This window comes from Phaenicophaeus curvirostris, chromosome 20, assembly GCF_032191515.1.
Source record: "Phaenicophaeus curvirostris isolate KB17595 chromosome 20, BPBGC_Pcur_1.0, whole genome shotgun sequence".
Lineage (NCBI taxonomy): Eukaryota > Metazoa > Chordata > Aves > Cuculiformes > Cuculidae > Phaenicophaeus > Phaenicophaeus curvirostris.
Window position 1 is genome coordinate 11,732,201 of NC_091411.1, and position 13,934 is coordinate 11,746,134.

Genomic DNA, 13,934 nt, shown 5'->3' on the forward strand with positions numbered 1-13,934 from the left:
GAGTTAGTATTGTTAATGCTCCTGTAACCTCTGCTGAGTAGGGCAAACTTGTGGGTAGATTTCTGCAAGCTGCAGTTCACAGAATAATTTGAAGTCATTTAGATGTTATTTCATTCCTTGTGGTTTATGCTGCAGTTTCGGGCTGCTCCGTGTGTGCCTTACGAGCAGTGCTGTGTCAGGATGTGTCCTCCAAAATGAGGTCCTGCCTAAGTCATCATTCTTGGACATAACTAAGGTAACACTTGGTCATAGAAAGCAGCTAAAATGAATGCAGTAACAATGCAGGAATCGAGCTTTTCTCTATGAAGTTCTGTTTACAACTAGTTATTCACCACAGTGAGTACAGGTAACTAGTTAATTGCTGCTCTTCATGATCACAGTGAGCTGAGAGGAGATGGAATTCTCTCCATTGCTCTGCTGCTGGTCTTGGTAAACCAACAGGACCTTTTGAAGCTTTAGTGAAGCGCTGTCTTTGCCTGACATGGTATCTGTCTGTAGTTCAAGCCCTGTGAAGTCTGCAAGTTTCTGTGGGAATATGGGGCCATGTATTTTTCACCAAATCTTTGTGTGGTGGACATGCATTACTGACTAATTCAGATTATTGAGGACTGCAGTCACGATGAACTGAAATAGAGAAGTTACAAACAGGTATGTGTGGTGCAAAAGAGCTTTGGAAAAGGCAGGAAATAGCAAAGGAATTCAGTATTTGTCTTTATTTGCAAGAAACATTTGTGTTGTCTGCTTGTAATGGAATCAGAAAACCATGGATGTAGCCTGTGGAATGACTTCAGCCAGTCTACACGTGCAGTGCTTGGTGGTTCTGTTGGAACGTGAATGTCTCTGCAAATCTGCTGCAAGTCGGAGGAGTCGTTCTGAAAGGGCAGTGGGCCTGGTCTCTCTTTTTTTTTATCCCAGACTCTGCTCCTGGGAAGTGCAGGCTGGGGACTGGTTACTCATTAAGTGCACAAAGGCTTGTATCTCATGCCTAGGAAGGCTCTTTTGCAAATAGTTTCCTAGGCTCCCGCTCTAATTGCTACAGAGATTCCAGGCAGATTCCGTCACCCTTGTTTTCTGCCTGACTGGGAATCTGAGAATAAAAGGGTGGATGGCAGAATAATGGGATTGCTGGACAGTGCAATGCTCAGCAACACTCCCCAGCATCACATGAGAGAGGAAGAGAGGAATGGGCGGTAGGGTTTCTGCGGGGGAAGAGAAAGGGCTGCCTAAATCCCTGAGCACCCTCCTTCCCCATCAACACTGCCTCTTGAAAGGAGACTTAGAAACACTTCAGTCTTCTGGTGGGAGGAATCTGGGGGAGGTCAGGGCAGGGGCAGGCTATTGTAAACCAAAGTCTCCTCTAAATCCTTTTCAGGCCCTGAAGCCTGATTCCTCTGCCTTCAGGTACAAAGAGACAGGGCTGGGGGGGCAGGGGGTTGATAGAAAACTCACACTGATTAACTACTTGTGTGTAGAAGATGCACTCACCAGAGCAAGGCAACCATGACCAAAAATGGGCTGGGATAACGATGGCCTGAGTGATAGAATGTGTAATGTCAGCTGGGAAGTGATGCTGTGGTGTGTGATCCTGGCAAATTCTTGGTGTGGAGCACAGCGTTTCAACGCAAGGGTTCTCAGCTGGCAGGAATCGCTGCCTTTGGCACTCACTGGGTGCATTGTGGCTGGGTGGGAATACACTGATCACATTCAAATGCCTCCAGATTTAGGGGAGTGTTAGGGTCTCCACATTAGTTGCTGGTATCTGGGTATTAGACTGGTGTTTTGGCTCTGCAGATAGGAAGAGTTTGGATCTATGATGCCATCAGGACAGTGAACCTCCTTGGTCTCTGCTCTTTGCTGTTCTCAGAACACCTGAAAGTTTTTCCTGCAATGTAAGCGCACGTCTGCTTGTGGGGAGAGGGGCCTGGCGGTGATTATCATGCTCAGAGCTGCTCGGGGTAATCAAACTATGTGAAATGTGCCAGTTTGGAGTTTGGCTTGGATTGTTTATGGCAGCACCTTAAATCACCAGAGAATTAGCTGGGAAAAAGTGCAGAAGTGCAGAAGGAGCATAGTCTGTGCCTCTGAATTGCTGAGCACCTGTGCTGCGCCCTGTGGTGAAAAGGGTCAGTGAAGTTTACACCAAGTTCATCTTGTGAACGGGTTTAAGGTGGTACATTTCACGGCTCTCAAAATGACTCGGGGATGAAGTAAAACAGTCAGTTTGTGAGTACCTCCTCGAAACCAGGCACCTAGACATCCACTGGAGCAAGAAATTATTGACTGCCATCATCATACGAAGGCGTGCTGTGCTGTATTAACAGTAAATGTTTGATTCTCCCATAGCCTTCTTGGCTAATGGCCAGCAGGGTCTTGCAGGTGGAATTTAGGTGGGCAGTCTCCAAGTTGTATGTGGTGATCGGGAGAACTTTCTTCCTTAGAGCTACAAATGCTGATTAACATAAAGTCTCTTTTCTCAACAGGAACTTCATACTCTGAAAATGAGAGCAGCTGTTCCTCATCCCCCTGTGAAAACGGTGGCACCTGTAAGGATCTGGGAGCCGGTTACCAGTGCACCTGCCCCGTGGAGCCTGTAGCCTACATGGGCACAAACTGTGAACTCCTCTATGACGCTTGCGTCAAACATGAGTGTCCTGCCCAGAGGATGTGCAACAGCACTCCAGGAGTCCTGGAATATGAATGCACCTGTATGCCTGGCTTCACAGGTATTGATTGTGGCGTTGATGTGGATGAGTGTGAGAGCAACCCTTGTACAGACCCTGGCTTTGAATGTGTAGATAGTGTAAATGGATACACCTGTAAATGCCAAGCAGGACTGACGGGAGAAGGCTGCCAAACAGAAAGCTCTGTCTGCTCTAGCCACCCCTGCCTAAATAACGGGACGTGTGTCGAGGGTCCTGGGGACTATACCTGCATCTGCCAGCCTGGCTTCACCGGGGCCGACTGCGGAGACAACACTGACGAGTGCGCCTCCAACCCGTGCCAGAACGGAGCCATCTGCCGAGACAGGGTGAATGAGTATAGCTGTTTCTGTGTGCCTGGGTTCCAAGGATACAACTGTGAGATAGACATCAACGAGTGTGCCTCCCGGCCCTGTAAAAACAATGGCACCTGCCTCAATGAGATGGATCACTATTTATGCAAGTGCGTCCCCGGCTACACAGGTACCGTTCACACTCATGTACTTGCCAGGTGGTGGGGTTACATCTCTCTGTTCATGTACTTCCACAGTTTGCCTGCTTCTGTTATTCTTGTCAGTAGCTGTCCTGAGGAACCGTTGTTTTACAGCTGTGAGACTGCAATCTCTGTTGCACGACTTGCATTTCTGAAGTGTTTGATACTGTGTGTGAATAATGGTGCGGGGTTTGGTGTTGTGGCTTCTGGGAAATGGTTGAGACTTTCATTGCCAGGGGTGATGTGGATGTTGAGAGACATGGATCTGAAAGTGAGAGTGAGCGGGCTGCCTGAGACATTGAGTTCTGATACAAGGAGATGCGATTAGCTCTCAGTATGAAATTAAGGGAGGTATAGGAGAAAAGAGGTTTGTTATCAGGAAATGAAGACTCAGTGTTTCCAGGCATAACTTACCTCTGCCTGTCTGGGCTGTAGTTCTTTGTGCTGTGCTGTAGGATCTCTCTGAGGGACGTAGTCCTTTTGGAATAAAATGGAGATATCTTTTCTAGTTCTTTCACTTCCAGCAAATGTTTTTTGGCCTGTGACTTAAGTATCTCCTTTTTTTGTGCATCTGCACTGGTGTTGACTTGGAGAATATCTCCACCTGTGAGTTATCTGTGTGGGAGGCAGTGGGGGCTCTCCTTTCTCCAGCTCTGCTTATCAGAGCGGAATGCAGTTGTGCTGTGCCCAGGTCTGCCTGGTACTGCCTCGCACATGAACTTTCTCAGCACTCCTCATTGTCACAGGCTGAAGTGTTTAAAGAGTGAGGTTGCTGTGGAGGAATGCTGCTGATTTCTAGTGGTATGAGGAGAAGTTACAACATCAGGAATGTAGTCCCTGCTGCTGACTCACTCTCTGATAAAAATGAACAGAGATGAAGGAAGAAAAAAGGCAGAATTTCTGTGTAGGCTGTAAGTTTACTACTGATTTTGGGTATCAAACATCATTCTGTCTTTGCAAATCGGTTTCTTTTTTTATCTCCATGCTGAATCCTCAGTTCAGCATTGTGGGATTCCTCTGCCAAGGAAGTGATAAAGTGATCCAGGCAGCTGGAGGAGCTGTGCTCCAAGTTATTCTGAGGTTAAACATGAGGCTTTGCCTTCTGCTCCAGTGCTTCCCCCAGAGGTTCTAGCACCATTGGCCAGCATGACCATGTTGTTTCCTGGTGCTTGCAGCTGGAATTTAGGTGAAGAAAGTTTTACATGGGTATTGACGGGTTTGAAGCAGCAGATTAGGGGGCCCACATTCCGTCAGGATTAGGATGGCCATGCCTGCTCTGTGGCGAGCCTTTGCCAGGAAGGGGAGCTTAGATGAATTGGCAGGTGCTGCTGTAATGACTAAGGTTTGGAGGTGATGTCAGGGCACAGACAACTTGGAGGTGGAAGGTAGTACGGTAAGGTGGTTGCAAAGAAGTTGTGCAGGAGGTCTTATTTTGTCAGGGTCCAAAAATACATGACTTGCTGTTATTCTTGACTAGTAGTGTCGGAGCTAAAACCTAATTTTTAATAGCATTGCATAATAGAATTACTTACTAGTATCTAGTATCGCTGTAATTAGTGTTTTGCACTGCTTTAATGCTTTTTTCCTAGATTTCTCAAAGTGAGTTACAAATATTATTTAAGCAAATGGAGCAGTGTAGAGATCACTTTTCCCACACCCCAATGCAGCCGGATCTGATAAATAGCAGCGTGACGCAAGTGAAGAGTTCCCTGTCTAACTAACACTGTAAGAACTGTATCATATATAAAAGTTCAGATAACACTGACTAGCAGTGTAATTCTTCTTCTCCCATTCCTGTCCTCCCTTCCCTCAAAAGATCCCAAACCAAAACAGCTATCAATGGATTTTTAAGAGCTGTGTGTAAGATGAGGCATTTGTGGCTTACTCAGAAATAAGATGTAATTTGTGAAGTGCTGATGGGCTGGCTGCTTGGACAAACCTGAATGAAAGAGACTAAACCTTCACAAATACTGGAAACTAGTTTTTAGTTTTGATAGAAGGCAAAAAATCCAGAAGTCTAGACAAAATAATTTTGTTGCAAATAAAAATTAAAGGTCCTTAATTCTTAAGAATCGAATAGGGTTCATGAGTTTGCACTATTCTGATGGCGATATTAAACTGGATCCCTATGGTAACCACTTTGGGTTGATAACACAGCTTTTGTGATTCCAGCTGAGCAGCCAGGCAGCACAGCTGTACTGTTCTGGGTTTGTAACACAGGTGTTTCTCTGTTTTGTAACAAAGGTGTGAACTGTGATGCTGAAATAGATGAGTGTGATTCAGACCCTTGCCAGAACGGGGCCCTGTGCCATGATCAGATTGGGTTCTACACCTGCACTTGTGCACCGGGTTACCAGGGAACGCAGTGCGAGGTGGACATTGATGAGTGTGTGAGCCAGCCCTGCCAGAACAATGGGACCTGTCACGACCTTGTTAACAGGTGAGAAATCCGAGTCCCTTGGGCAGTTAGATACCAAGACTGATCTAAAGCTCTGCTCAGTATAACCTGGGAAAATTAGAGTGGAAATCTGGGTGGGGAACTGGATTTAGTGTGTTGTATGTCCCACTGGCAGTAACTGGGGGATTTATGGCAGTAAGGGACGAGGCCCCTCCCAGGAGCAGAACTCCTGGAGTGCTTAAAGGAAGGTAGGAAGAGATTCCTGTTATTGTTTCCAGCTGATACAAAGGGAAGTGACTGACAGAGCATGAGCAGCAAAGGCAGCTGCTCGGAACACACCTGTGTGTCTGAATTTACGTTTTCATTAGTACAGATTGAACTCAGGGGCTCCTGGGGGTTCTGCTCTGTTGTTAGTGTGGTTTGTGTCGATGGAACTTCCTTTCTCGTCTGCCCCACAAGTGGGTTTGAGGACTGGCAGCTTGGCTCCATTTGCTCTTTCCTTAGAGCGTGCTTTGCAGTCACATTAAGAACTCAGGTGTTGCTCTGTTTTGGTGCCCCACAGCTACCGTTGTGACTGCAGCGACACAGGCTTCGAGGGGGCCCACTGTGAGCTGGATATTCTGGAGTGTGCCTCTCACCCCTGTCTGAACGGTGCCACGTGCGTGGAGGGGATCAAAAGCTACAGCTGTGCCTGCTGGCCAGGTAAGTTAAAAAGTTGGTTTTGCTTTGCTGGTCTGTGGGCACGCCGCAATGGAGAGCGCATACGCAATAGCCATGTTGAAGAAGTAAAGAATTAACGATCATGCTGCATGGTCCAGTATGATTTTTCATTGTCTGAAACAGTGAGGCTGCTGCTGCTTCCCTTTAGAAGCCATCCCCAAATCCAGTTGGCCTCATTGCTGGGAAATGCACCCTGCTTCTCAAAAATATTCCTTCTCTTTTCTGCCATTTTCCATCATGTGTTTTTCTACCACGAAGTAAATGCTTTCCTGCAAATTGATTATTTGTCTCCTACATTTGACATAGCGGAGAAAGTGGAGACTCCCTACTGCACGAGCTGCGGTGTCTTCCGGGTCTCGTTGTCACCTTCAGGGCAGACACAATATTTGGGAGACTAATTCCAGTGCAGTTGTGTGTGATGTTGACAGATGTCTCCTGGCAGGTTACGCAGGGCAGCACTGTGAAGAGGATGTGGATGAGTGTGCTTCGGATCCCTGCCACAACGGAGGTGTGTGCTTAGAGCGATCCAACCAAGCCTATTACGGCACACAGCCTGACTTCCCCAGTTACTTCAGCTATCACCAAGCAGCCGGTTTCCTCTGCGAGTGCCGGCCAGGCTTTACAGGTGAGCTGTGCAGTAAATGTTCATCTTGCCTGCACCTGACAGCTGCTACATGGTTTGAGTAGAGAGGAATGGAGCAAAGATTATCTGTGCAACAAAAGTCACTTAACGAGTGGTACTTCCGAGGGGGTGGCAGCCTGGTGCCTGGGGAAGGAGCCTCTGTTCACGCACTGGATGGCTGTATCGCAGACAGCTGTCTGAACGTCACTCTGTCCAGCAAGCCTGTCTCCAGGCTGAGGCAGCAGCCACGCACTTCACTGTGTGCTTAGATGCCCTCTGGCTATGGAGATGCCAAGGTGCTTTCTCTTTGTCTTTCTCATGCATAGGGCAGAATTCATCCGTATAAGATATCTGTGAAACTCCTCATCAGAGGAAACTAATTCCCTGGAGTCCCAGATAACTGTTGTAGGTGTGTCCCCATGAGACTACTCTTGTGACAGCAACTGTATAATCTAGAGGGAGTAGGAGGAGAGGGGTTCTGCATAGAATCATGGAGCGCCTCCAGGGATGGAGCATCCACAGCTTCTCTTCTTTTCTTGATATCTTGCTCTTGGAGCTAGCAGCAACGTGGATGTTCAGCTGAAATATCGTCCTTTCCTTGGTTTGTAGGGGCTAAACAATAGTACTGTATTCTTTTTTGAGACAAAAATGAGAATTTGCCTCACTATTGCATGGATGGGGATGGTTCAGAAGTTCTCATCCTGACACTGCTCCCTTTCATGACACTGGAAAATCATTTGACCTTTCCCTACTTCATTTTCCCCGATGGTTTTGGTGCTGGTATCTGTGTGCCAGAGTCGCTGGAGAGGCTTGCTGTAGTTCAAGAGATTCTTTTGCATTTTTAGATAAAGGAAAAGAAATATAAAAAATTATGAATGCAGTTGTTATTTAGATTCTTTCCTTCACTTATGTACATGTGCACTTAAGATGCCTATTTTTTCTTTTTTGTTACTTTAAAGGGGAGACCTGCTTTGTCAACATTGATGAGTGCGAGTCCCAGCCGTGTCAGAATGGAGGGCTCTGTGTAGACCTTGTTAACAGCTTCGTTTGTCATTGTCTGCCAGGTTATTCAGGTAATGCTGGTGAAGCGGGTTGCCTGGAATGCCTGCTGTATTACTGCGGGGCTGCAGGACTGGATTCCAGCCCTGGGCAGCCCAGGCTGTGGAGCAGGACTGAGATGATCTGCAGGGTGCGTGGTAGTGGTGCTGTGGGATGGCTGTGCTTCAGGACTCAAATGCCAGGGGAAAGCTGTGCGACTTTGGTCAAGTAAGCTGATAGGCTATGAACTAGATTTTGAGACCCGAGATCAACTATGTTGAAGAGTCTAACGGTCAGAATATTGAGGGGATCTGTGTCCTGGAGTGAAAGTTCACTGGGGGAACCGTGGGATTTTTTGTACATATATTATGAAGAAAACCAGCCTTCAAATTAAAAAAAGGTGCCTAATGTTCTAGTTATCGAAAGCTACTGAGTGTAGCAGATTGGATTGCCAGCACATCAAACATCTGTGCAACATCTCCATTCCCTAACACCCCTGGATGATAAGAGGCAGCAGTTTTTGGCTATAGGCAGTAATCTGCTATGTTAGGAGGTCAAAAGGTCTTTGTGATGTGAGGAAATGAAGCCTTCTCTGTTTACAAGGGAATGGAGAGTCTGGATTCTTACCTACATGCCCTGTGTGACCCTAATGGGTCTTGCTTTTCTAGCTGAGAAACTAGAGGATAGTGAATATTGCACAGCAGCTCTGTTGGGAAGGTACGCTGCTAACTGATACTAAACTTCAGATTAGTTTAAAAATGTCTCCTGCATCTTTAAATTCCATGTGCAGTCTCTGTTTTGAGCAGTTTAACACCATAAACTAGTTTACAAGAAAGGTGATCCCCAGTGGAATCCTGTATTTATGCGTTTCTGAGGTGTGTGTCGCTTTTCCGCAGTGTTACTAGGCTGCCATCTCGTGGGGAAAAAAGAAAAAACTGAAGCCCGAAGAAAACCGTGTCCCTGTAATTTCTTGCGACTGCAGGTAGCAGCATTCCAGAGACTGCCTTAGGCCTTTTTGCATGGGAACGCTTTGTGTTCCTTCTGTGGTCCGAGCTGTTGAGCTGTGTTGGGGTGACTGCCCAGCTTCTTCCTGGGAAGACCCATTGCACTGATACTTTCACTCCCAGAATCTCAAATCAGCTTCTAGTTAACACCTTATGTAACTGGGCTGAAGTACCTGTGGGTTTTTTTCTGGCCTAATTTGAGTGCTTTGGATTCCTAATTCAGGTGAGGCCAAGAAAAATTTGCTTTTGTAGGCAAGTTCTTTGAAAATAAGCCTTTGTCCGAGCTCTTTATTGCTGCTTTCTTGGGTAGTTACAATGCTGTGCTCGTGAACTGAGATCTTGTCCAAAGAGATGGTTTGAAGTTTATCCTACTTGTCAGAATTCCCACTCATGTACGTGCCCTGTTCCCTTTTCTTCCTTTGGTGCGCTGGCACCCTTGCAGAGTTCAGAATTTCATTGTGCTTTGCCAGACTATAGATCTGTTTAATCCTCTCCAATTCTTGGTGTGCTTATGGGCAGAAAACCTGACAGAAACATGGGATGATGGGTGAGGGAGTGCGAGAGTTCATTCTGTTGCATCAGATTTGGGTTCATTAGTACTTGAAGGGGATTAGAAGCAGGTTGCTTTTCTAGGTATTGCTTTGGGTAAAGAACTTTCTCAGCTGAGGTAGCTCTGACACATGAACACAGCAAAGGGCTGGGAGCAATCTGGGAGATCAGTGAGTGTGTGTGGAGGAGTGAAGCTGACAGGGAAATAGTAGCAATTAATCTCCCCTCCTTTGTCAATTAATCCCAGTACAGTCATGCTGGGTAAACAGCTTATTACTTCGTATTAGGATCACAGAACAACTTTGTGAAGCTTCCCATAATGTTTCTGTTCAAAACACATTTCTATGGCAGCTTAGATCTGCTATGAACTTGGGTTTAAGCTGCCTCCGCTGATTAAAGTGAACTTGCTACTCTGATGAGGAAGGCTTTCTTGGGGCGGCAGGGGGTTCCTTCGTTTTTTTTTTTCCTTCAGTCTGAGGAATTTGGGGAGTGTTGGGATAACAATGTGAGCCAGGACAAATTCTTTCTTTGCAAATTAACTGCCTGAGTGGTGTTTCAGGCTACGGCAGCACAGGGAGATGAGCCCGCGCTCTCTGAGATGTAGTTGCTACACAAGTGGTGCCTCATTCCTGAGCAAATCACATAGTAGGTCCTGAAGAGTCTGTTCAGCACATCAGTTTGTGTTTTGATAGAGGATGTACCCGGAGAGGATCTAAGAAGTGTGAATCAAAAGATTGCATGGATAGTAAATGAAGTGAGAAAGAGGATGAATCTTGCATGGTCTTGGAAATTGTTAACTGTGGTAAAGATAAAAAGCATTTCAGGCAAGGTCTGTGTTTTAGGAAGAAAATGAATTTTTTATTCATAGGAGTGTTTTCGGTCCATCACATATGTCCTAGGCTACGGTTTAGGCCAGGATGTGAAAAAGACAAGTACCTGCATTTGGGATGGGAACATATTTTTAACTTTCCAGAATCTAATCGCTTAAGTGGAATTCGGCTCATTCATTCTTTAAAAACTTTTAAACGGCCTGAGTGCTCCCATTTGTATTTCCACTCCTGCTAAAGTTGTCTTTAGGAAGGCAGTGTCCTAAGCCATGCTGCTGTGGCATTGGCCAGCTGGAATGCAAGGGGAAGAGCACCATCATTCCAGTTGCCGACATCCCTTGGCAGTGGCACCTTGCAGTCATGGTAACATTCAGAGCTTTTTTTGCACATGGCTGAGGAAGGCTTCTGCTTTCATGAGAACCCAGGAGGTGATGTGGTGGCAAATTTGGGAGGGATTGTGCACGTATCCCAGTATGATTACAGTGCTTACTGACTGTTTTACTTTGTTCAATCATAATGTCTCTGTCAGATGTCCTTGAAGAACTAGGATGTCTTCAGTCTAGCTGGCTATAAATGGTTACTGCATAAGGGTGCCAGCACAGATCAAGCAGGCTTGAATTCCTTGGTCGTGGGTCATGAAATAAATGGGAGATGTTGCTTCCTTCTAACCACCTTGGGATAGATTTAATTTTTCTGTACAGTTATTTCTTGATGCTAGTCTTGTTTTAGAGATGTAGGCTCTACAGAAAGGGCAGCCAGAAGGTTAAGATAGTAAAGAGATTAGAGGACTGTTACCCCTTCACAGAATCCCTTTTGGTAAATATAGCTGAAGGGAGCTGTGGAACACATCTTCCCCTCCTGCTTCCCTTTCAATCCACGCTCATCTCCCTTCTGGATCACAGCTCCACAGTGAGCAGACCTTTTGACTTTCCTGTCATCTGATCACAGCGCTGCAAGAGCGGATGCCTCAGTCTAGATGCTGCTGGAGTCTAGGTGCCAGGTGAGTTCTGAGTCCTTAGAGGTGCCAAAGCTGGTGACTGCACGGTCTGGTTTGATCTAGCCCTTCGCACAGGTTTTCTGTCTGTGGGCAACCTGAGATGTGCCAGGTCACCATGGTTAAAGGCTTTTGAGAGGATTATTACCAGTGGAGCAACTGAATTAAATTTGACTTCCTTCCTAACCAAAATGGGTTAAAGTCATCTTCAGAATTGGAGTAGGCAAGTACTGGGCAGAGCAGTGTCGCAGAGAGAGAGAATTCCCCTGCGTGTAGGTATGGCAAGGTGACATATAGATGTACTATTTAGAATTGTCATGACTGTATTTTGCGTTCTTCATTCTGTCTGTAGAGAACTTTAGTCTGTGTAGATCCTTAAACTGATCCTGGGAAAAGAAGCAGTCGCAGTTTCTGATTAGCAATATTTCAAGCAATGAATTGGAAAAGATGTAGTGGCTTGTAGTGGATCAGAATCTGTTGACTTACAGAACATGGACGTGGGTAGAATGTGTTTCCATTCAGCGATACAGAGAGACTCTGTGTGTAAATATGTGTGTGTAGAAATCAAAGTAGGGATCTTTTTAAGGTGATTTAACATTCTCCAGTCCTCGCAGTTCTAGGTTATTGCTGCAGTAGGTAGTCAAATGGGCACAGGCTGCCCATTTGTTTTCTCTTGAACAATATCAGAAGGGTCTTACTGGCTATTATAATATTGGATGGCATTAATGTTTAAAATCTGTGTGTGTGTAGGACCCAGCTGTGACTGTCTGAGAAGTTTTGACTCCAAACAAACACTCATCATATCCCTCCCACTTAAATTATCTGTAAAATTGGCTGGCATGTTTGGGTTGGGTGAGATGAAGAAAGTAAAATAGCTACAAGAGTTGCTGGAATGCTTTCTTTTAATATCGTAAAGCAATACTGCTGATACAGATTCCAGACTTGGACATAGGGGAGTTTTTGTTTACTTGGACCTGACATTGATACTAACAGAGACTCCAAGTTTGGGGAAATCTTCCAGATAACATTTCTTCACAGAAATCAGAACCTTCCTGGGCTCCCTACAACATGAAAGCACAATTTTGCCTCCAAGAACTTTACAATGTGAAAGGAACCATTTTTTTTCTTAAAAATACCAAACAGAACCACAGAGAAAAAAATTATATCGCAACAGCTAATTTTAGAAGGCTACTAACGAGGAAGGTGAACGGTTTGATCCTGCAGTCCTATCTTTGAACCAGAACAATCAGCATTATGTGGAGATTTTCCTTCCATTCAGTTTGATTTCAGAGAAAAAGATCATGGTGGTTAAAACTGGAGACTTTTCTTGGTGACTGTTGCAGAGTGGAAGTGCTTGTGCTCACAAATACATGGAACGGGGCACATGGAGCAAGGAAGCTACAGGAAGTGCTGGACTCCGACGAAGTCAATATTGAATGTACAGAGTGGTGTAAATGAAGCTTTTTGGTTTAGCCTGTAAAGAGAAAAATTCATATTTTGGCCTCATTTGTGGAACTGGCAGATTCACCCAGGAGGTGGCAAGGGCCAGAGATTGTGTCCTTACTCTTTCCCGATGGCGCTGGTGTGGGTGCCGCCGGGCGTTCCTGTGAGGCACTGGGCGAGCGCACGCTGAGTGCGCATTCTTCATGTCAGCGCTGACAGGGGCCAGCTGGGAGCTTTAGAGTGGGGCTGGATTAGCTCCCACTACAGCGCAGGTCTCGTCTATATTGGCTGGTTTCATCTCCAATCCCTCTCTGTCTGACTGGCATCACGGAGCGCTTCTGCTGCCTGAATCTGGCCTCTTTTGTCATTCCTCCCCCCAACTTGCCCCCAGTTTTTTCCCCTTTACTGTCACAAATGACCACAAGGAGTCGGCCATGAAATCTGTGCTGATTGGCGTGATCCTGGAGGGGATGTTTCTGCTGGCAGGTAATGAGAAATTGTGGCGTGTGCTGGATGTTTGCGTGCGTGCCTGGGGCAGGGAACTGGCTGTGCGATTCCTGGTGGCTGGAGGCAGGAGAGGGAACCAGAACTGCCTGGAAAGGAAGAATGTTTTTGTTTTGAAGAAACCTAAAGTTTTGTTTTGGAAACTTTGGGGCAAGGAATTTCCTTGTTGCTGGGAGGTGAATGCGGAGCTGTCAGCACGCTCCCTGTGTGTCTGTGCTGCAGTTCTGCCCCGCTCCGTGCAGTAACCGAGTTGGGGTGCTCCAGGGTCCTTGTTTTGGACTTGAGTGTCCTGTGTAAACACACAGACATCTCCCCATCCGTTCTGGGAAACCTTAGTTTTGCTTTTTTATACGTTTTCCAAATTTTCTTTCTCCTGTGATTTCAAACTCCTTTATTGAGAAATCGGTTTTGTTTTAACTTGGAGGACAGAACCTCTGCTGGCCTGTGCCCTTCCTCATCTCCTCCCCCAGCGCCTCCTGGCGCAGCGGTGCCCGGCGGGAGGGAGGTCAGGGTGGCGTGTTGCCATGGAAATGCCAGTAATTGTGCAAATGTAATTGTGTTGGGGTCGCTGGTTTCAGCTAATTCTCTTCTCTCCCCCCTCTCCCTCCCCTCCTTTTTTCTTTTGATAATAATAATGATACAA

At 46.1% G+C, this 13,934-nt stretch overlaps 1 protein-coding gene across 6 annotated transcripts in view; it reads left to right on the forward strand.

The window, feature by feature from the left end:
* CRB2 (crumbs cell polarity complex component 2) overlaps nt 1-13,934 on the forward strand; it is a 62,490-nt gene that overhangs the window by 35,413 nt on the left and 13,143 nt on the right. For 5 of the 6 annotated variants that reach the window (XM_069873509.1, XM_069873508.1, XM_069873506.1 and 2 more), the window contains exons 2-6: nt 2,481-3,182; nt 5,437-5,632; nt 6,153-6,292; nt 6,753-6,935; nt 7,892-8,005. In XM_069873509.1, coding sequence (XP_069729610.1) covers nt 2,600-3,182; nt 5,437-5,632; nt 6,153-6,292; nt 6,753-6,935; nt 7,892-8,005 — 1,216 coding nt within the window. In that variant the 5' untranslated portion in view covers nt 2,481-2,599. The remainder of the gene's footprint in view (nt 1-2,480; nt 3,183-5,436; nt 5,633-6,152; nt 6,293-6,752; nt 6,936-7,891; nt 8,006-13,934) is intronic. The other variant, XM_069873510.1, reaches the window with a different exon arrangement.